The sequence below is a fragment of the Aedes aegypti genome, chromosome 2 (assembly GCF_002204515.2).
Source record: "Aedes aegypti strain LVP_AGWG chromosome 2, AaegL5.0 Primary Assembly, whole genome shotgun sequence".
Classification (NCBI taxonomy): domain Eukaryota; kingdom Metazoa; phylum Arthropoda; class Insecta; order Diptera; family Culicidae; genus Aedes; species Aedes aegypti.
The window spans coordinates 271,169,483-271,194,129 of NC_035108.1; the positions used below are offsets into that span (position 1 = coordinate 271,169,483).

Genomic DNA, 24,647 nt, shown 5'->3' on the forward strand with positions numbered 1-24,647 from the left:
TAATGGGAAGGATCGTTGGGTCACAGGATTCACTTTGATAAGCGATTAGACCATGATAAATAATTATTTGTGAGATATAAACATGCTTATATGTAAATATAATATTTTCATTTGATATGAACAACATCTATGTAGAGAAAAAATATGCCGACACTTGATGTGACGAACGTTTCAAAGTTTGTTGAATAAAGTGAACCTTTTGGAAGTCTACACTTGAAGTGTCGAACCATTCAAAGTTTTTTTTTAATTACAAAAATAAAGGTAAAAAGAAGAAAGTGTTTTGAAAAAAAAAAAATAGACATAAATAATTTATGCATCAGAGTTTATGTCGACACTCACAGTGACGAACCATTCATATTTTTTTGAAAAATCATATTTACGTCTCACCGTTGTAACGATTAAGGGTGCAATCATACATATTTTATAGATTAGAAACAGTAGCATAAAACGAGCTCACCAATTGATCCGTCATCCTTGAGCAGCAACAATCCTCTTTGAACTTCACTCGTTTAATAGGCTATATAAAAGCACTCAGAGAAAATAGGCGTGCAACCCGTGAGGGAAAACAACTGACGACTGCTCGGGCTTTCTTGACGCACTGCCCAGGAGCAAGCGTCAACGTCGGAAGATCAAAAAGAACTAATCGAAAGCGGCACTTTTTCACTTTACTCGATCGACGCGCGACATGTTTGATCCTGCCCTCATCGCCGGCCCCCGCAAGAGCAAGCGTCAAGGTCAAGGCCAATGTTTCGTCCAGGGTTGACCAGGCCCTACGTTGTGATTTACTCTGGTCCCGGAGGGGCAGACGAATGATGAACTTCTTGTTGACTTCTACTAATTTATTGCCTCCACCGAGAGGCAGTGCTCCTGCTCGGTGGGGATACTCTTCTGTTACAGATCAACTTCTGTTACGGAAGATCAAACACAACTCCATGCCATGGAATCGGAAGACCACACACTACAAACGCGAATCTCTTTTCGCACTCGCGCCACGCGGACCGAAAAAGATTGGTCTTGATTCCATCGCTCACCCTGCAAGAGCATGCTATGGAATCGAAAGACCAGACACTCTCACCAACAAAACACAGCAGCATCCATCGAAAAAGTCTCACATGGCCCTGGCGTGTGGTGGGCCCCAAAATGTGAGTGAAAAGGCGTAGAGGCATCAACAAGCCATTTGCCTCCTGAAGTAATACCATGAGGTAGTTCCAAGAGGACATCGGACTTGTAGCCCAAGCCAAAGAAAACTGGCGTGGTACAGAGTTGTTCCCTTTTTTTCCTCTGTTACCACACTCGAGACGTGCATCCTCAGTGGACCGTTGAGTAATTGACCGTAATAGACCGTTAAGTGAGAACCACAGAACCTAAACCCCATGTGCTCCCCAGATAGCCGGGTTAGGTGAAAGTTTCTAGCTTTGCTAGAAATGCGAAAATTCTATATTAAAAAAACCTTCGAGGTGGTGGACTTTGACTGGTGAGTTCGTCTACCTCGGATCATTGCTGACAGTTGACAACAATGTTAGTCCGGAGATACGAAGGCACATAACCAGTGGAAGTCGTGCCTTTTTTTTTTTTTGGAAGGTTAAGCCACTGCGTCCATTGGATTGAACTTTCGTGCCTACTAAGGGCTCCAGAAAAAACTGCGGTCAAGAAAGATTCACCTCCGCACCAAATGCACGATGTACAAAACGCTCATAAGACCGGTACTCGTCTACGGGCATGAGACGTGGACTATGCTCGAGGAGGACTTGCAAGCTCTTGGGGTTTTCGAACGCCGAGTGCTAAGGACGATCTTCGGCGGCGTGCAAGAGAACGGTGTGTGGCGGCGAAGAATGAACCACGAGCTCGCCCAACTCTACGGTGAACCCAGTATCCTAAAGGTGGCTAAAGTTGGATGGATACGCTAGACAGGGCATGTTGCAAGAATGCGGGACTACAGCCCTTTAAAATAGTGTTCGCCACGAATCCGGTCGGAACAAGAAAACCACCTGGACCAGGAGAGCGTGGGTCGCAGTCGAGGATGGAGAGAAGCGGCCATGAACCGAGTGAATTGGCGAAATATTGTTGGCGAGGTTTTATCAAGCTAATTGACGTACACCAAATAAATAAATAAGTATCCAAATGTTAGGGGTCATCCATTAGCCACGAGCTCATTTTGTTTTTTTTTTAATTAGGGTAAGTGCTCCCTTGGTTGTGGATGTTCCTATAGTTGCGGTAGTGCCGTTTTCACTGATTTTATTACATTAGCCACAGAACCGACACTGCCATTCGACGTATTGGCTTCTTGATACGCGGAGTAGTTGAAAAGAGCGTTCAAATTGCTTTAAAACTGATGAAATGTAACTGAAATTGCTAAAACTTTTCTTGCTTGTACCAATAGTTGCGGTAAAGTGTTCCTATAGTAGAAGATCCCATAAGAAAACAACGGATACCGCAACTATAGGAACACACATTAAAAATATACCGCAACTAAGGGAACAGTGTACCAATAGTGGAGGTATTATGTTTCGCTGACATGCCTTGGATTACTGCGATGAAATATTTTTTCTCATTAAGTCAATGGTCGTCATTTCTCGTTAAAACATTAAGATGTAAATTAATTGCGCTTCTTGAATTTAGGCGGTTAAATGAAATTCAATCGTGCTTAGTACTCCCACTATTGGTACATCTACCCTACACAAAAGTTAAAAAAAATTCTTTGGACCGTGGTCAATGGCCAAAAACCCACCTTCATCCCCCTTAAAATGATCAAATAGTTTATCGACGACCCCGAATAGTTAACCAGTTTAGTCCATATGCAAAATCAGTTACCTTGATAGATATTACGTTTTGTGCTTGGGTCGTAGACTTCGTCATCAATTGATATGACCATATAGTCACCACTACTCAGCAGATTTCTATTCTGTAAACAGCGCACAAAATCAACCATTTCGATGTAGTCTCCAACAAAAACGTAAACTGTAATAGCAATTTGAAACATTAGGATATAATAAGCTTCCATCATTCTCAACGAACTTACTTCTCGTGGTGCGATATGTTTCGTCTACTATATTCTGCAATTTGTAAATTTTCGACGGAATGTAATCAGAGTACTCGCGAAAATGATTCACGGTTAAATTATTTCCCTCTGCCTGGACCTAGAATTTGAACTCATTCAAACCTGTTCATAAGGGTTCGCCCTCTCAAACCAGAGACAGATACCTTGATTGCTTGCGCAATTTCCATGCTCCAAGCGGGATGTTTGCCAGCGACAATAGAAAAACAGTGCCAATTATAAGCTGCCAGCAACGATATCACGCTTTTCGACACCTTCGAGGCCGGTGGTAGAGTTCTGGCAAAGCTGCTGTATACGGTTTTGTCGGAAACGGCGGCATCGGCGCATTTCTGAAAGGGCAAGAAATAGAGAGGGTAGGTAGCAGCAGGTTTATTAGACTATTCCGAATAGTTGTGATAAAATATGTTAATGCAATTATGTTATTCAAACGTTTGAGTTTTCTTAGGATGAGCGTGGTCTGAAAAGATCGTATTCCTGTAATAATCCTAATGTGATATACTTACATATGAAATCATTGGAATATTCCAAGCGGAAGCCACCAAAGCTTCAGTGGTGCACGTTTCATCAGGACCAATGAATGCTGCAATCCCTTCGTCGCGCATTTCTGTCATTTTCCTTTATATAGTAGAACGGTACCACCAACGGTGTAAATGATTATTTATTCATTATCATCAGTATAGACAGAGATGTGAAACAATGAAAACTTACAACATTTAAGACACACGAGCGTTTCCAAAACTGAAAATAACAAATAATTCAAATTACTATCAAAATATAGAAAATATATTTGAGATAAGAAGCAAACAGAAATACAACCAAACAAATCGAACCCAAATAAAAAAAACGCTCAAAGCGAACGACTGCTCCTTCTCCTCTTTACTTCCTTCGACCTACTCTCATCACATCAATCATGCAATTTTGAGTTGCATAAACAAATTTACCAAAAATCGATCAAATCCGACTCGCAAAACATACCTTATCGGGAAGGCCTTCAGAGATTTTTGCGCTCCTATGTCCACCGGCTTCAGTTTGATTCTCTTTCCCGGAAGCAGCGTCGAGTCGTTGTTGATGTTTTCGATGGCCAGTAACAGGGCACCGAGAATGACCTGAAAAAGTGTGCCAGTTTAGTGCAAGTTCAGTCTGTACCGATGGGAAACGTTCAGCTCGACGTGGCAATGAACTTCATTTTTTGTGGTCAGGGGTGAAGTAAATTGCGGGATTGGGCATCAAAGTAAAACTTGTCATTTTCAGGAGGCATCTGTGACGAATGTACTGATCAGTAATAAAAATGGTTCAGTAATTTGAGAAATCAGTGAACTGCAAAAAGATTGACTTTTAGGCAGTGACCTCAGGTATTTTCCATGATACAGGTATAAATGCACAACTGTGAAAAATGCTAATATTCTGTGAAGGTATTGGACGAACAAGAAAGCACAACGGGAATGAAATGTTACTGAGAAAGCTCACAGATTATTTTTTGAGGCTTAAATATGATTATGCATATAAATAGTATAGATTTCGTATTACTTAATATAGGTAATTGTATTTGATACTACATAGTCATAGCTTTTGAAGAAGTTTATGTGACCTGCAAAGACCACATAAAGTAACATCAACAATAACCATCTAGCTAATCTATATGTAATCAGATTTGAAGATGTAGATGAGGGGGCATGGTTTAGATGTGTGATCCGTTTTTAATTGGTTATAGTGATGTAATGCGGAATATCTGCATTATAAAGACAAATGTCAATCCAGTTTACATCTTCTTCTTCTCCTTCTTGTGGGAATAACACCCTCAGTGGGACAGCGCCTGTTTCCCAACCAGAACACTGTAAGCACTTCCACAGATATTTATTATTAATTATTGATACTACATAACTACACTACATCCTACATTATGAAAGCACATTATGCGGTGTGTGCAGACTGTAAAAGAGATTTCGTGATGGTATCAGGCAGCCAAACAATTTGGTATGCGATTTCTATTTGTTACAGTTTATTGATGTATGAATCATATTGAAGTCTGTAAGCAGTTTATATTTGCTTAGAAAAAAGTATTTTCATAATAATAAATCTTAGAGCTGGAGTGAAGAGAAAAATACTTAAACTCTCACCGCTCAGCGTATTAACGGATTTAAACCATGTTTTGTCAGCATACTCGTACACATATCTAGTTTTTAAAGTAGCCAGAGGATCTCGGGAATGTTCATATGGTCGGAGTTATTCCGGTGGGTCACTGGGTCAGGTCAGGTAAAAAGAGTACTGTGTTTCTGTGCCCCTGTAGGTAGACAAATTTCAAGTCACAGATAATTTCCATAATTGGCTATAATGTGGGGGATCGTTCAAATATTACGCAATGCAACAGGGGGAGGGAGGGGGTCTCACATAGTGTTACGTTCCATACAAAAATTTAAATTTTTCCATACAAAAGCTGTTACGTGGGGGAGAAAGGGGGTCCGAAATGCACACTTAAATTATTTTACGGATTCCTGTAAAATCTCAACAGCTGAACAGTTCGGTGAAATAAATTAACGGAGTACGGTAAATTTTTACAGTATTCCGTGAAAAATCACCGGAATCCGTAAAATTTCGACGGAATTACGGTGATTTATTTCACCGAACTGTTCAGCTGTTGAGATAACGGTGAAATTCACCGTAAGAGCTTAGTGTGTGGCCAAAATTTGCGTTACGTAATATTTGAATGAACCCTGGTCACTAAATCATGGAATTTTAAGAACAACGCATCAGCGTAAACCTTTTGAGAAACGATTGAATTGGATAACTATGTGTCCTGCATTTGGTTGACCCTATTCATGATCATTTTTGGGCCCTCGGGACGCCTTAAATATACGATGAAGTGTACAATTTGTATCTAAACATTTTTTCTAAGCATATAGGGACTCATTTCAGTGAACTATTATGTTTGATCTCTAGTTTTCGAGAATTGAAACGGTTTAGTATCCATCAAAACTATAGCCGGTTCTTAAGGACATCGAGTCCAGTCAGCAAAGCTTTATATTTGCTTGAGGAATGTTATTAAGCTGGAATTCACAATAAACCAATTGGCTATAAGTAGAGTTACCAACATCTAACATTCAGACCGCCATAAAGATTTTGCTTATAGCTAATTTTTCCTGCCCTTTTTTATTATGATTTCCGCATTCAAAATCTTACATAAGTTCGTAAGCTGCAAGACCCGAAAATCAAGGAAAGATCCCGAACACTCTCTCCGAATGCTTCCATCAAATGAAGATCAGCAGTTCATAACGAAGAACGATGACATTTCAAAAAAAAAAATAAATTATAAAAACATTATGTTCACATCGTTGAGTAATAACTTGTTGAGCAGTTTTCAAAGAATGATGGTATTTTCAAAGAATAATAAATTCACTAGAGCTTAATATTTTAGTCAATGTTCAAAAAAAAACTCCTTCTAAAAAGTTCTTTTAAATAATCTTCGAAATATTGACTTTATTGTTTATTCAATAACAGTTGTTGAACAGATTATTCAAAGGAATACGTTATCCCATATACTTTGCAAAACTTAGAAAACAATAATCAAATTTTATCAAATGATCTTTCAATAAACCATTTGAAATAAGCTTTCAACCAATTTTCGGTTCAACGTCATTCGATCAAAATAAATGTTCCAAAGCAATTCGCCCAAATGTCCATTCGACCAAATGTCCTTTCGACCAAATGTACTTTCGACCAAATGTGATTCGACCAAACGTCATTCGACCAAATGTCATTCGACGAAATGTCCTAAAGCCAGGGCCGATAGGGCAATTGTTCCAATAAACGCGCCATCACATTAATTCCTGTGGTTTTCCCTCTTACCCGCGTTTCTTCAACGGCAAGGAATTGAGCCGACCCTGAGTGTTCCTTAAGTTTCACGCAAGCTAGCGGGCCGTGTAAAAGGCTGTTACACCTGTTAAATATCAAAAATAAAGATTGTCGAACTTCTAACAATCATTGATGTTGATAACCTCCAAAAATCGACCGTTCTAAACTTTGTTCCTTATTCGTGTGAAATTTGATTATTTTTGAGGCTCTTTCATTATCACAACATTGTACAATATAAGTTGCACGATGTACAGAAAACCGATTGCTATTACATTGATAAGTTCAAAAAGGTGTCCACTTTATATTCTATTCTATTCTATGCTATTAGTACAGTTCTATTCTAAAAGCTTGCACAGCCAATATTGAAAACCATCCTGGAAATACTAGAATTTCTTCCAACATTTTCTCGTCAGCATGAATATATGCAGCATATCGGTGATATGACACAAATATTAAAATGGCCTTGGATTTAAAGATAATTCAAAATATGACGATTATCCACGTATGATTAACATGATAAACGCAAATATATAAATTTTTAATCGAATTAACGGGGACAACCGTACCAACCGTTTCATTTAAGGGAGAAAGATAAAATCGTTGGGAGAGGCGTTGCTAAGAATTTTATGCATACTCCATGTATTGCTTCTACTTCTTATGGGATGGCACACAGGTTTTTCTCCCTTGTGCCCTGGGTCAATGCCTTGACTTAAGCACCTTTCGTCGTTCTCTGAAAAGGGATAAAGACCCTTCCAATATGCAAAAATTAAAAACAAAAAATCACGAAAAGTTTCGATGGAAAACACACACACATTTCAAGAGTGTATCGGAACGAACTCAACAAATTATTCTTGTCAACTTTGCTATCAAACAAACATTCTTTGAGTTCCATTTCCGTTTCTTTCGTTTACACCAATTTATCGGCATTTGAGAACTGTATAACTTCTTCTAAAATTAAGACTGTTCACTTTTAACACAACTATGATTTGATTTTTTTTTTCGAACAACACTACACAACTATTGGATTGCACATCCACGAGCCGAATGGATATTTTTTCGTGCCGTTTGAGTTTTTTTTTTCGATCAGTTCAATAAGGTTGGAACTGGAGCGTTTGTTAAAAGGAAAAATCGTAACAATTGGTTTGAAACTGGGAGGGAGAAACCAATACAAAATTTCTCTACGTCACAGTGAGCCGAGATTTTGCTGTCACGAACTGTCACTGTGAGCCCGGATCTGAAACAATGGACAAACATGATAAAAGCGCGTAATTACCCAAAGCAAATTTTTGCATTTCATCAAAAGTAGCTAAAATCGAATTAGAATTATTTCATGCACATTCAAAGGTAACGTCACGAGAGCACCGTTTATTCTAATTGAATGTAACGTACTGGAATGAGGCTTTTTTTACTGTTTTCAATAAAACTGAAAATTAAACGCATAGAAAACTGTGGCCCTTTTTAAATGTTTGACCAGAAAGATCGAAGGTACACAACAAATGGAAACTAGCGATTTTTACCAAGCCTGTTTTGATTGTCGTTGGCAAACTGGAGTTATCTTGCAGTTTGGAAAAAAAATTGTATCAAATTTCGTGTGTAGTATCTGTGCCTCCCAGGTTTGAAACATGTCCGCACTCGCGCGCGGCTTGCTGCGATCTCTTCGCAAAAAAAGGTGTGCACTTTAATGAGACACGCACTCTCACTCACAGACCAGATGAAATGTTTTTTTTTAATATAATGTGGCACCAGATTCCGCCATTTGAAACAAATGAAGTGTGTTCCATCATAACTAAATAATTCTGGCGAGATGGACCAACAAATGGTCTTAGCCTGTCTAACCCAAGAAAAAAATCTTCATCGGCAAACCTGGGAGGGAGGCACAGATACTACACACGAAATATAGAACAACGTTTGATAACTGCAAGATAACTCCAGCTTGCCAACAACAATCAAGGCAGGCTTGGGGCGCTAGTTTTCTTTCGTTGTGTACCTTCGATCCTTCAGGCTGATTTGCTACTGAAAAGGAATCGCCAAAGAAATTTCTCGCCGATTCCTTGCAGACATTGTCTACAGCGACTCCCATTTGAACTGACAGTTCTTTTCAACGGCGTACTGCGATCAGAAAAAAGCGCATTCTTGATCGATTCCTTGCAGAAATTTCCCATGCATCAAAATAGGCCAAGAAATTACTTGTCAGCAGCGAATCTGGCTTTCCTGACAAACATGAAAAAAGGGCCACGGGTCACAGTTTTCTATGCACTAAATATTCATTTTCATTGGAAAAGTAAAACGATACGTTTTTCAATGCTTTATATTCAATCAGATTAAAAGGTGCACACATGACATTACTTACATTATGTGCAGAAATTGATTTTCATTCGATTTTTGTCACTTTTGATAAAATGCGAAAATGTGTTTTAATCAGTTACGCGTTTTTTTCATGTTAGTCCAATATTCGAGAGCTGGGCTCACAGTGACAGTTCGTGACAGCGGAATCTCGGCTCACTATGAGGTACAGAAGTTTGGTATCGGTTTCTCCCTCCCAGGTCTTAGCCTGTCTAACCCAAGGAAAAAAAATCTTCATCGGCAAATATTTAGCTAGGTACCCGCAATCGATAACAAATATTATTTATTCCAGAAAGCTATTTTAGGGCAAAATAGGAATGTATGGGCTTTTTCAGTCATCGAGATCTGTTTAAATGCATTTCATCGAGTTTCGCAAATGCTACATCGGAAAAGTTTAATTGGAGTAGCCGCAATGAGTTGTAAATAACATCAAACATCAAACAATCCATTTTACGGGCACATTAAGGCTCTTCCAGTCATTGGCACTAAATGAAGTGTCTTCCATCATATTACCCATATTATTCTACACCATTTCAGTTTCAAAATGTCGAGTTCCGTCAATATTGAGCAGTTATAAGAACACTACAATTGGTTGAAGCTGTACGCTCTACCAATACGGACTAAATGTTACATTACCAGAAATAAAGCCCTACAGAGAATTTAAAATTAAATTTTGAAGATGATTTTGAAGATGATTTGGTTTCTCAAATAAAAAAGGGAATTCAATTCAGATGATTCTCAGCTAATTCTGTCATGCTAAGGCAAATGAAATGTACAGTCGCCTCTCCACATCTCGATATCGAGATAGGGAGAGATCGAGACAAAGAACACATTTTTGATGAATACTAGATTGAAAAACACTTCGTTGCCAAGAAAGTAATACACAAACAGACGTCATTTAGCGCTTCTTATTTGTTTTGAATCCCAAAACTTTGGTCTAGTAACCTTTGATATTGGTCATATCGACATACGGAGAGAAAAGTGAGAACGAAAAATCATCAGAAACACATCGAGATATGGGGATATCGAGATAAGGAGGATATCGAGATATGGAGAGTGAAAATGTATGCAGACTGAAGGGACTTATGAAATCATCGACATAGGGAGAGATATCGAGATGTAGAACATCGAGATGTGGAGAGTCGACTGTTGTATATTGTCAATAAAATCTTAGTAGTTGTCTTATTTAGTTATATTGCTGTAAACGTCCTCCAAATGCAGTAACACAAAACAATCAAAGGACACCTAGCAACGATTAAATAATTCACCGCCGCCCTAGCAAGAAAAATCTATTTTTGACATCGCATTTCTTGTGAAAAATCTTACCGCGTTTGGTGTTCCCTCAATTGATATTTGCATTTCAAACGCACACAGCAAAACCAAATTAATATGATAGTGTTGCCTAACACAGAATACTTGGATTTAAAAAAAATTGTTTGAAATGATACCAATAAAGGAATTAAAAAAATCCATGCTTACCTTCGAGTGCACGTATCCGGCGAGAAACCCTATCGGCACTTCGTTGTGTGCCGTAGAAAAATCGAGCGCCTTCCTTCTGCCATTAGCTGCGGTCGGAACATGCCAGCTTCCGTTGAAATGGTTATTGTTATTATCACTAATTCGGACACAATCGCAACTAGCAGCGTGTGGTTGCCGCAGGAGGCTAAACGTCGCCCCGATGGACATCTGCAAACAGCACAGCTTGGCCGCCATAAACAACAGCACTGAGAGGTGATGGAACTTTTGATTGCTTTGCTCCATTCCCATACACTGGCAACTGGCAACTGTAGCTTTCCGAATGCGGTGCAGCTACGCACGGATGACCGTCTTTACGGTGCGATGTGGGTTGAGGGCTGATTGATTGGCGACTATGTCCTGGAAGAAAAAAAAAAACTTGCAACCTAAGCCTTAAGCCTATACACACACAGCTTTTTTACGGGTTCTATTCAGTTACTCAAACACGTGTTCATTCATTTCACGTGGGATAACTCAACTCTTTCAAGCGAGAAACGATAATTTTAACAACTCTTAAATCTTACTCAAACTAAGAAGAGATAATGCAGATCAATGCCGGTATCTTTTTATATTTTTAATGTTAATCTGATGATCAATGGTGACCCGTTTAACGGTAACCCATTTATCCACTTGCTTATATTATTATTTCTTTACTAAAACTATACTTTCCAGAATAATGACAAATAACAACTGAGGTTTTAAAGTGAACTTTTTAATAGAACTCAAATTTTACGTAAACAGTTTTGTTTCCATTTTATTTGGATATCCGAATAATGGACCGAAGCACGAGTTCACTATTTGACGTTTAAGCGGTGCCGTGTTATTTATGTAACCATGGCAACGAGTGAATTCGGCACCGCTCAAACGTCAAATTAGTGAACTCGTGCATTGGTCCATAGGAAAATTGTTCTGTAGCTATTTTTTGACAGTTCTATATGGTTCCTTTTTTTGTATTGATGGGAAAGCTTGATTTAATGTAATATTAGACATGAACACAAAAACTTCTAGTTCGATATAAGAAAATCGTGTGCCTTGCCTTTTAAGGTATGCCATTTTGCTACATGCAAAACCTGATGTCATAAAAACTTTTTTGAATATTTATTCACAACTGTATTGAACAATTGTAAATCATTAATACTTTATGTTTGAGGTAAAATTATAGCCGAACCTTATTTTCCATACTGAAATTCTTATAATATTTTCCGTAGTGAAAATGTTTCTACGTTAACTTTTCACAATCCTCCGTTTATATTTATACTGGGTTAAAAACATCGGAAATGGTTTTTAACTATATGAAATTAGTGGTGCCCCATGCCCCTCTACTCAGACAAATGTGCATTCAATTCACGTGGGATAAGTCAACTCTTTCAAGCGAAAAACGAAACTTTTACCGACTCTCAAATCTTATTCAACAACATTTATGTTTATCCTGCTTAACAGCTTGATTCATGACACCATTCACAAGTTGCTTCCTACCTAAAGTTACGTCTTAATATCCAAAGATTCTCCAAACTGACATCAATCAAACAGATCTAATAAACGAACAATTTACCCATCCCCATGGCAAATTACTCCCACTACTTGATGATTCCAGCAGCAATCTTCCTATCTTCTCGTGGAGTAGAATTCTCACTAGAGAAGACACAAACAGGACATTGACGCGCATTTCGGCCCGTCTGTTGTTGCTCGACTTGTTTCGGAAATTTATTACATCGATAGCTTAAAGGATTCTACGTGGGTTACAGAGGCGGTAACATTTTATTATCGTCTAAAATTATGATATGGACCAGAGGTTTCCAAATCCGCATTAGGGACGTTCCAATTATGAAGTCTTTTCTGCACCCTTCAATATTTTTTCGGAAGGGAAAAGTATCATTTTGTCCTTTCAGTAATTCTGATCGTACATTTTATTATTATGTACAGTGCTGTTCTGAATAATAGCAGCGCATGTCGATTTTCATACAACGCTGATACGTTTGTATACGTTTGTCATCTACAACTTTGCCGACGACCGTATTTAAATCGGAGTCCTCTGTAATTAATAATTAGAGTGGTGTGGAACTAAAACAATGTTTTGAAACAGTCCTTATATGTATATTACTATGTATATAAAAATTAACACACTTTGTTAATTTTTATCTGAATACGCTATTTGCAAAGCATTATAGTTAGCACACACGTTATCTAGAAGCATGTTTTTCACTCAATAGTGGAATATGTTTGAAAATTTCACAGAATGCTGAAAATTTCACAGAACATTATTTTTATCGCAAGAATAATATAGAACAGGGTTGCCCAAAGTAAGGCCCGCGGCCAAAGTACGCAACATTATTTTGTGTAACCCGCAGATGGTTCTTTTTGTATTAATCCCGTTGACTATTCCACCAAATTGATGTTGAAACATACCAAGGGTAACTTCTTAAATACTTAAATAAATTAATATAGGGAGCAGTTCTGAAGAGTTGATAAGCGCAATTGGGTTTTGGGGATTGTTGAGATTATTTTGTTTTCAGATTCGTCGTTCAAAATTGATTCCAAACCCAAAACTTAATAAATAAAAATGGAATGGTGTTTTTATGTCACAAAATGGCTTGAGAAAAATTCAACGGATTAACCTTTTTTTAATAGTTGGGTTCTTGAAGTGTTCCGACGTATTTGTGTGTAAACAAAATTGAAGAACTTCACGGGAAAACAAAGAAATACCGGGAAGAACCGACGCGTTAACCATAACTCACGTTAGTTGCTCGGGCTACAGACTTTTTATCGTATTCGGATGTCCACTCTTCGGAATATATTCCGAAATTACATATATAATACATTAATGCGAGGATGTTGCGAACAAATGAAGCAATTTGGTGCAGGCGTCTTTGAGTTTTTATGTTTCTGGTACCACACTGGATAAATAAAAATCTTGAAAACTCTAAAAAACTCATATCGTAATTTTCATATTTCTCCAAGAATACCGAACTGATTTGTATGATTATTTCAGAGTAGCTGGCATTGAATAGTACACATTTTTTTTTTTTTGATAAATTGACCAAAAACGAAATGGCCGCCAAAGACATTTTATATGGAGAATGTCGGTCCCCGAAGGAACATCTAAATATCTTCAAAATTAGATCACCAATGATTAATAACGACACGGATTCTTAAACTAGAATTTTTTGAGATCTTGTAAAGAAATGGTGCAAAAATATCTATATAAACAAAAAAGTTATCCTACGGTCATGTAGGATCCAAAAAACAACGAAAATAATTGAATTGTGAAACATTGTTTTTCATTATTTTGGACACATCAGTACATTTTGGACCCCCGGCATTTCTCAGCGTTTGGCGATAAAGTCCACGACACTGGTTGTATAATATGCTAATCAATCGATTGCCAATCGAAAACCGAAGAAATTCTACGCTTTTAGTTCAGAAATTTGAAAAACGTTTTTGTTTACATTTGAGTATTTTCTGACGGCTTCCTGTGTGTAACGTGTTGTAACGGTTGCATGGATGAACCGATTGAATTAAATTCATTTCAGATAAAATAAACACATTTTCTATGTACGAACGGTTGATGCAAGCGCGGAATAGTCCTATCTTTTCAAATGGCATGCAAATTGAGTTAGCCTTTCGATTTAAACCGGGGAATTAGCAGAAAAATGGCCCTAGGGGTCCAAAATATAGTGGTTACCCTACTGCGTGACAAAATAAGATTTGTCGGGTCAACAAGTTTATAATAAATTTTGAATCTAGATAATATAGCATTGACGAACTGTAAATGTTCGTTCATGATCTAGCATTCAATTAGTTCTGACCACGTTATGATTCTCACAAAATCCTATGCAGGATTTCGAGTCGTCCGAGTTTGAAATCTGAGTATGATTCTCATGGAATGCTGAGCATTTTTCTCACAGGGTTCAAAAGTTCCGGAATAGATTCTTCAAAATATTCTGGAATAATTATTACATTATTTTCCAAAGGATTCTCAAAATATACAATAGGAACCATAACAGCAATTATCTGATTTTCTATGATTTTTGTCAGACTTCATAAATTTCATTTAATGACTTTTGTTTTGATTTCATGCGAATATTTATGCATTTAGAAAGTTGGCACACAAAATTGTTCCTATGAATTGGCCCACGGTTCAAAAAAAATCGACAGGTGTTATTCAGAAGATATGGGAGAAATGATGTTCAAACTATTTTCTAATTTTTACTAGGGCGGTGAGTCATGTTTTAGGCAACACTTTCATCCTAAATCAGTAAAACAAAACTATGTTATTGAAAACTTGTTGTTAAAATGAATCTATGAAAAAGGTCAAAAATAAGCTAAAGATTTGGTCAAATCAGATGATGTTTTGTCTTTCGATTTTATGTTCATGAACCTCTTTAAACATAACTATTACATTTGATTCGCCGCAGTAGTTTATTTATACGAAAAATTGAAATGACTTGCTGTTTGTGTAATAAGCGCTTTGTTGTTTTCAAATGAACCATATCAACTTGTATCGATTCAGCAATAGTTTCGGTTCTGAACAAAACATCATTCATTAACCCTTTGTCTGGTTTCTGGGATCAATATGAATAGAGTAAAGTGGGGCAAGATTTTATTTTCAAGATTTCTAACTCAAATCAAAACAAAACTTAAAAATGTTATGGTGGTTCGATTGCTATTCAAGAAAGAGACTTTCACTCCAAATATTATAAAAATCGATTGAAATTTGGAAAAATTATGGCTGTTTGTTGTTTTTTGACGTAAATATTGTAATTTTTGGTCAAATTTTTGTTGCATGGAACCAAATGAAGATAAAATCATTTTCGATATTTTATTGTCGCGCCGCCACCAAACCGGATCACGCCAGCGAGACTCGCACCGCGTCTCATCTCGCCGCATTTTGAAATCAGTGTTTTAGTGTGGCTCTGCATTCTTACGATTTTTATGAACACAGCGCACTATTCACATGTTAGCTGCGACGCTCGTGGCCCGAGAAAACAATAATTTTAAATAAGTCATGGTCTTGATTTCTTCCGGATGCATAATATGTAAGGACGTTTCTAGGCCTATCATAAGGATGCTTTGATGTGTATTAGTTTTTGCATAAAAGCTACGAAACAATTTTTAGCTCATAGTGGGGAAAAAGTTCGAATCAGCGGGGGAAAAGTTCGACCCATATATAAACTCACGGAAAAAAATTCAAATTACCTAAAATTCACATATTATCTTCAAATTTAGCAAAATTTTCCCGATCGAGCAGAAAATGTCACTAAAATTTTACATTTTCACTCAGTTTTGCGAAAAACTGCTATTTCTGGGTATATTACAATTATCTCGGTTTTGGACAATTTTTTGATGATAATTTAGTGTGTATTTTTCGGCAAACATAAAAGTTTACGGCTGGTATAAGGTATGCCTGTCATAAAAGTATCAATATTTTGTGTTTTCGCCAGCGAACTTTTGCCCCACACTAGACTCGAACTCCCCACAACACCCCACCGGTGGGGAAAAAGTTCGTTTAAGACAATCAATTTTGAAACTGTTATAACTAAAAGTGAGTAAATATTTTGACACAAGTTTGTTCAGCAAAATTATAGCCATTATGTTGATGGTTCACTGTACGGTATTTATTTTGTTTCAACTGCTATTGTTTGTCTGGAAACTTTGATGATACCACTATGATCGAACTTTTGCCCCACCTTACTCTATATTGTATTCTGAGTATAAACATCAAGCATGGTTTTTTTTTTTTCAAATATCTTGAAAATTGTTTTTTTTTTAATTATAGAATTCTGAAGATCAGAAAATAATGTTATCTTTGATACTCAATCATGCGATGGAATCCCTATCTACCCAATGCCCAACATAGTAGCCCTAACTCTGTTGCAAAACTTTACCGCAGAAAGTATGTGTGGAGTATGCGGTACGATGGTAATCCCCTTGTATAGTATAGTTTTATGTAAAACTGTTTCTGAGATATAAGCGTCCAAAATTTCCAAATTTTATGTTTCTTACATTTTTTCACAAAAACCACTCCCCGCCATGAACCTTCAATTGTTATTAATTTTCTCATATTTCTAGATAAAACTGAACTAAATTTTCTTCCCAAAACAGCAGAAAAATCGAAAATCGATTGAAATTCCGTCAAGCTATATATTACGTTTTGAATTTGGGGTCCATTTGTCCCCACAGCACAGACAGACGATTAAATCAAAATTGTAGGCAAACATTTTATCAGAATTCTACAGAAGTCAAAACTACCATAAGACTAAAGCGGTCTTAATCGGTGTAATATTTTTGTTATACATACGTTATATTTTGAATTGGAATTCTCGTTCTTTGAATGGTAAATAGAACGAGCTGTTTAATTTTCTGACAGCTTATAACATGCATATAGCAGTTATTACTGAAACTTATTTGAAACCTGGTTTAAAACTCAAAAGATATCCAAACCTTTTAGTTTATCGTTATGATCGACTGGATAGAGCATGTGGAGGCGTTGCAATCATCATTCATAGGTGTATAAAACATCAACTTTTTTGTCATTTGAATCCAAAGTTATTGAAAGATTAAGTGTTTATGTTGAAACACAGCTCGGTAAATTTATTTTTATAGCTGCCTATTTACCTTTTCAATGCACTGGGAAGCAAGGTTGAGAACCTCTATCATAGACGGTAACAATCTCCAGTATGATTTATTGAGTACGAGAACGGCGCCCCGACTATGTGCAAAGGTTTAGTAGTTAATGCCGTTAATTCAGAGTAATCGACAACAGCTTCTGATGCCATCATCGGCGGGTGTAAGTTTGTTTGCAATGTCCGTTGAGTAGCAATGACCAATTAATCTACCCAACGAACTTAGATTCCCCAATTATTTCATAATTTATAGTAAACTCATCAATCGTTCTTTTGACTATACTGACATTATGACAAAATCTCAAATCACATTTGAATTATTGGCTTGAAAAGTAAAAAAAAGGTATCTGAAGTTATCCATTTTAGTTATTAGAACAACATTCACTATTTTAAGGACATAAACAATTTTTATTTTGAGATTTCATCACGATTGTCAGTGTTTATTTGGCGAAAGGGAGGATATTATCGGCCTTAGCAGTCTATGTGGTAGCCAAAACAAGGTTTGGTCTTTCAATCCAACGCTCTCGGTTATTATTTAATCTTTTTCGAGGATTTTACGTTTTGTTGTTAACAAAACCCTGTTTTGGCTACAATATAGACTGCTAAGGCCAAGAATGCCCCCCCCCCCTCCATTCGCCAAACATTTTTAATGTATTGAATAAATACTTTACTATCAAGATTATCTATGATCATTATCTTTAATAGTAATTAATAAGCTTGAAAAATGTAGGATCAATTTTGAAGGCTGAATAAGATGGCAAATCTTTAGCGTAAATCCCTACCACATCGTGTCATATCGTAACGGAACCCACATTGAAAATCAGAGTAACAAGCGCTGCTATATCGTGATGACAAATCTTTTTATGACTTTACACCTTATTACCATTCCGCACACCAAATTTATGCTGGACCTTCTAGGCCTATGAAATGAAAGACACAAATGTAAATCAAATTTAAATCCATTAAGTTACCGAATGGATCATCATCAACAAACTTTAGCCCAAGGTCACGATTATGGATAGACGTACTTTATGCTAGACGTACGAAATTCCAATTTGTATATTGTAAGTAAAAAAACAACCACCAGTTATTGGAAATCATTAATTTAATGCCATTATTCCACGTGAGCAGTTTGTATCCTAGCTGGTGGTCATCAACCTCGGCAGGCAGCAGATTTCCGAGCTTTTTTTTCGATAGTTATTAGCTGGGAGTGAGACACCGATACGAAATTTATGTACGTCACAGTGAGCCGAGATTCTGCTGTCACAAAATATCACTGTGAGCCCGGTTCTTAAACACTGGATTAACATGATAATAGCGCGTAATTGATAAAAACATATTTTCACAATTCATCAAATGTGACAAAAATCAAACGAAAATCAATTCAAAGTTTTCAAAAGTTATGTTACGATAACACCTTTCATTATGATTAAATACAAAGTAATGAAATTCCCATCTTTTTTACGTTTTCGAATAAAAATGAATGTTGAATGCATAGAATACTGTGGCCCTTTTTCCATGCTAGTCCAGAAAGGTTGAAGGTACACTATAAAAGAAAATTAGCGATTTGCATCAAGTCTGCCTTGATTGTCGTTGGCAAACTGGAGTTATCTTGCAGTTTGAAAAAACTTTCTTCAATATTTCGTGTGTAGTATCTGTGCCTCCCTCCCAGGTTATTAGTTGTTCCAATCGCACATCAGAAACAGTAACAACAAATATTTAAGTTAATAGCCCAAGTAACCACTGAGCATTAAATCATTGCATACACTGTTAAAAATAATGAAGTACACGTTATGTAAACTTCATTTATACGATGTAAACATGACGCCATGTAAATTTAAATCTGAAATCATGTAAAAATATGTTATATGCCATGTAATCACTCAGTGTTCTGCTGGATTACATGACATATAATTAAAGTTTACATGACATATCATGTAAATATCCTTGACATTTCACGCTCCAATTATGTGCATTAAATGTCTCAGAAATTTACACGTTTTGTTCGAACTGTGTATATAATGCAGCAGCATTGTCGTTTGCCTACCATTAAAGTAGTTTAAAAGTGAAAATGTTTATAATACGACGCACAGAGATGCATAATTTTTTTTCTATGTTCGGGTGCACCACTGCGACCAATATTTAGATCTATTGTGGCATTACCCGTGTCCTTAGTGTATAGTGCATGTCGCATTACTCCATTTCCATTGATAGGTAATGAAGCATCGATTTATGTACAGTTCTTGTTTTGATTCCTCAGAGACTGATAAAAATCGAATGTGATGAAAAGGTCCCGCTATTTACACCCTTCATAGAAACATACATCTCAGCGAAGGCGCGCCCCTTAGCAAACATAATCGATTTAATTTCTGAGGAACCAAATCGGTACTACTGATATTTGACCATGCAACGGAACTCTAGTCCCATCCTTGTTTCGCTTTTAGTTGAGTCCCAGAAAATACTAGAAAAAAGGGGCTTTGTGCTAGCAGCAAAACCGTATCAAGCTAGAAAATTTGTTTAGTAATCAGCATTCACGTGAGTCCTTGAATTACCAGTACTTAATAGTCTCGGGACTGACCAACTCCGAGGCTTTAACTGTCTGCTAGGTAAAATAGATTAAATTTCAGAAACTGTTGCCAGTAACAAGGACTTTGTACCGCAAATCCTTGAATTACCAGAACATATTATCCTAGCCCGACAAACAAGATGAGACTAGGGTTCTAATTGGTAGATCTTACCCCGTAACGCACCTCGAAAAGGTGATCTATCCGCGTTACGGGTAGAGAGAGATGCATAATATTGCGAAGCTTCTATATGGGTATTTTTTTTTCTAACGTCACATCCCAACTAAGAGCCTGCTTCTCAGCTTAGTGTTCTTATGAGCTCTTCAATTGTTTTTAACTAAGAGCTATCTTTGCCAGTTGACCATTTTTCCATGTGCATATCGTGTGGCAGGTACGAAAATACTCTATGCCCTTGGAAGTCAAGTAAATTTCCTTTATCCTCAACCGGTGGGTTTTGAACCCACGACCTTCAGCTTGGTCTTGCTGAATAGCTAGGCGGTTACCGCTACAGCTATCTGGGCCCCTACTGTATGTGTTATCTTCTTCTCTTTGGTATTATGTCCCCACTAGGACAGACGCTGCTTCTCAGCTTATGAGCACTTCCACAATTTTTAACTGAGAGCTTTATTTGCCAATGTATTCATTTTCGCCATCGTATATCGTGTAGCAGGTACGATGATACTCTTGTCCAGGGAAGTCAAGGAAATTTCCATTACGAAGAGATCCTGGACCGACCGGGAATTCAAACCAAACACCAACAGCATGGCGTTGCTCTACGAAGAATGAAGGCTATTCCTTTCAAAATACAAAGAAAAGTGACATTCGTTAAGCAGGAAAACTTTTGAGCAGGGCTCGCGTACGGCCCGCGGGCCGCATCCGGCCTGCCACTTGATTTTATACGGCCCGTAAAGAGTTTAAAGATTCTTCTTATATTTGGCCCGATGACAATTCCACCAAGCTGAAGATAGAACTACCGATAAACATTTCATGTTTATTTAATTTTGTAAATTATTCAAATCAATACCAAATTTCAAAAATCCTATTTTACAGCTACAGAGCTATGAGAAATGGCAAAAATGGGACTACACATAGATCTTAGTAAGGATTATTAAGTTCATGTTCATACTGTGGAAAATATTTATTAAATAATGTAAATCCGAAAAGAATTATAAGAGCAGTTTATTTCTCATGACTTTTTACTCTATTTGCTAGGTTTTTGCGAAAAACTTTCATTTTCAACATCTTGAAACATGTGCAAATATTCTCATAGAATGCTTGGAAGCATCGTGATAAAAAATTGGCAGAATCTTTACAAAAAGCTGGACGCAATAGTTATTCACAAATAAATCTACAATTTTTCTCAAATACGTGATAAGAGCGCGTAATTGATGAAAACATTTTTTTTTGCATTTTATCAAATGTGACAAAATTCGATTGAAAAGCTATATTTGCTTGTTCAAAAGTAATGTCACCATAGCACCTTTTATTCTGATTGAATATAAAGTATTTAAATACGCATCATTTTACTTTTTCCAATAAAAACGAAAATGAAATGCATAGAAAACTTTGGCCCTTTTTCCATGTTTGTCCAAAACGATTGAAGGAACACAACAAAAGAAAACAAGCGATTTTCATCAAGTCTACCTTGATTGCCGTTGGCAAGCTGGAGTTTTCTTGCAGTTCGAAATAAATTTGTGTCATATCTCGTGTGTAGTATCGGTGCCTCCCTCCCAGGACGATCCCATATACGTTCAGTTCTTTTTTATAAGGGATGCACTTGGGAATGCACTCAAGAATGTTGGGCAACGGCAAGAGACATGATCGAGTTTATTTTATTTTTGATAAGACTATCGACCCCGTCATATTTTGGACATTATCTTCTATGTCTCAAACTACATAGTATTAATCTGAGAGAGACTCGCGAAGAGGAAAAATATCAACGTCATATGCAGCCCAGATTCCCCTCTCACGAAACGTCAAATGCAGCCCACTGTTTTCATGGCTGAAAAAGTGAAAAGTATTGTGCTCAAAGTAAACTGTTATAAAAAACCTCAGTCGGTGGAGCAGTGTTTTCCAAAGTTGCAGATAAATCTAAGCAGAAGATTAATTATTTCTAATGTCTGCTACGTTTGCTGGCGTGATATTTCACTCATACGGCTATTTATGATTCGATGTGATGCAAACTCAATCATTTTTTGCTGAGAGGTTCATGTGAGGTTTTGAGCAGCATGCGCATAATTAGTATAAACACAAAGTGGAATAAGAAAAAAAACTCAGCAATCACAAAAAAAGAAGACCGTCTTCGCGAGTCTCGTCTCAGGTATTAATTATGGCACAAATTATGGCAAACAGCCAGCCATTGATTAGATCATGTTCCAAGGGATAGGGGAAGAGGTCCAGCAAAACTAAGCAAAACTAACCTAACTATAGAAAAATTTAGAATATCCATACAATAAGTTGGCATCGAGGAAAAGGGTAAAGGGCTGAAATGGCTGACAATGTTCGAAACTGTTGATACTGGACGTTTCCACATCACGCACCTAGCAATTCCAGATTTGCTGGGATCTTGATCGTTGAGCAGACATGAAACCCTTCCCCACATGAAGACTAAACGGTTAATTAGAAGTCTTATACTAACAGCCATACGGTTTTTCATAAAACTCCACAAAACAATTTCTTAACAAAAAGTTCTAATTTTGTGATGCTTGTTCTAGAATTCGTACACTTTCGTGTTTGTATATCTCGAAATGGCTTAAGAATGGGCTAATATACTTATATGATTATTTCACTGTTGCATTGGTCAAGTGTTCCGACATATCTAAGTGAAAGAAACGATTTAGAAAATTCTCTGGAATAACTGGAAATACAACTACAAACTCATCTGTCATTTTGTATGGAAGATCGAATGCCATTTTTCAGCAGCCTACTTGATGGCGAAACGAAGTTTGATGGAGCTGGGATTTAAACTTAACAAAAAAAAACTAGAATTTTAGTTTAGTTTATTGCCAGTCTATTGGTAATCTAACGTAAACCTAAAAGGTGATAGTACCGCTGTTCTTGGTTGGCGATTAGTGCATCCCTGTCGAAGTTTGTAGTAATTACTTTAGAGGAAAGATCACCACAATCATTTTAATGATAACATTTTGGCAATTCAAAGCACAGAAAACCGTAACTAAAAAAGCTCTCAGTTGATAACTGCGGAAGTGTTTAAGCTGAAAAGAAGGCTCAGTTGGGATGTAATGCTATAAAGAAGAATGAGAATGAACAGTAGAAAAATAAGTTCTTTCTTGTTCAATCTTTCTTATAAAAACAATGCTCAGCTTGATCCCCTTCCTTGTAGTTATTTTTACAAATATGACGCACCTTATGATGCTAACGACATTTATGTGATTATCGTTTTAATATTCCATATTTCATTTATTGAAATTCTTATAACAAGAAAACTAAAACTATTAATGATTTATTACAAAATCATATTGATTCATAGGAGTCTGCAAACAACTTTCATTACGAACCTATACGAATGGACAATCTGAATGCCCCTCACTGCTCCTAAACATCAATACTGTGCATTTATATGATGAAAATGTGACAAATCTGCAATTTTCTTTGAAAATTTGTAAAATATTTTGTCTAAGAAAAATATTTCATTTTTATCAACTGAAATTTGCTGATCGTGTTGATAAAAACGGAACATACCTGTATATATTTAGGTGAAAGTAGGTTAAGTAAATTGAAAGCATTTCTGTCTCTCTCATAACTAGGTGAAATCAACTCAACTGTAAAAATTCTGAACTGCTTCGGCAAATGAAATATAATATGTTGTTAATAAAAGCTTAATTTATTTTTACCAAATAAGGATGATAGTATTGTCCAACACATAACACTTGGATATAAGAAATGAATGAAATGTTTGAAATGATACTAATAAAGAAATTAAAAAAAACTCTTCTTGCTCTTTTATACATAGGAAAAGTATTCGACAGTGTATGGATTGAAGGTTTGATTGTGAAACTACAAAATCTATAATTTTTCAACATATATTGTTTGAACAACACAAAATTGTTGGCTATATTATACACTTCAGGATAATTTACAGTTTTTCAAGTCTGAAAGACTTGTTGTAATAGCTCGTGTTCCTCAAGGTAGTATTTTGGGGCCTATATTGTGAAATATGTATAGATGCGAGGGACCTGTGATACCTTAAATAGGAATGTTAAAAGTCTTTGTATGTGGATGACACAGACCTCTCCGTCAGAGGACGATGCCTTCGAGTCATCTGTAGTAGATTGCAAAAATGGAAGAATTCTCTTAATGTTTCCAAAACACAACTTATAATATTTCCACATGAACCAAAAACACTTTATTTGAGACCTTAAAGATGATATGGCAGTAGACACGATAAGAGGGGTTTCAAAAATTTTGACAGATGATATTAAAAACCACATTTAAGGCATTTACGCCAAATGTAACAATTATACAAAATGTCTGCATCAACTTATTAACAGAAGATCAAAATTTTGTCTTAAGAAAATGCGTTTGACTTTAAACAAACAAATATTGCTTTTTTTTAGAAGAAAGAAGATTTAATTCACCGGTAGAAACCCTGCACTGCTAAGGCAAATAAAATGTATAATGCTGTTAACAAAATATTAATAATAGCATGCTTTAATTTTTCCAAAATAGGATGATAGTACT

General features: G+C 36.6%; 1 protein-coding gene across 3 annotated transcripts in view; it reads right to left on the reverse strand.

Annotated features, from left to right (window-relative positions):
• LOC5566347 (guanylate cyclase 32E) overlaps positions 1–24,647 on the reverse strand; it is a 61,895-nt gene that overhangs the window by 36,119 nt on the left and 1,129 nt on the right. For 2 of the 3 annotated variants that reach the window (XM_021845079.1, XM_021845078.1), the window contains exons 2-7: positions 10,727–11,122; positions 4,031–4,161; positions 3,559–3,670; positions 3,202–3,384; positions 3,020–3,137; positions 2,812–2,958 (exon numbers count right to left, since the gene is read on the reverse strand). In XM_021845079.1, the coding sequence (XP_021700771.1) occupies positions 2,812–2,958; positions 3,020–3,137; positions 3,202–3,384; positions 3,559–3,670; positions 4,031–4,161; positions 10,727–11,014 (979 nt within the window). In that variant the 5' untranslated portion in view covers positions 11,015–11,122. Of the gene's footprint in view, positions 1–2,811; positions 2,959–3,019; positions 3,138–3,201; positions 3,385–3,558; positions 3,671–3,763; positions 3,794–4,030; positions 4,318–10,726; positions 11,123–24,647 lie in introns of those variants that run through there. The other variant, XM_021845080.1, reaches the window with a different exon arrangement.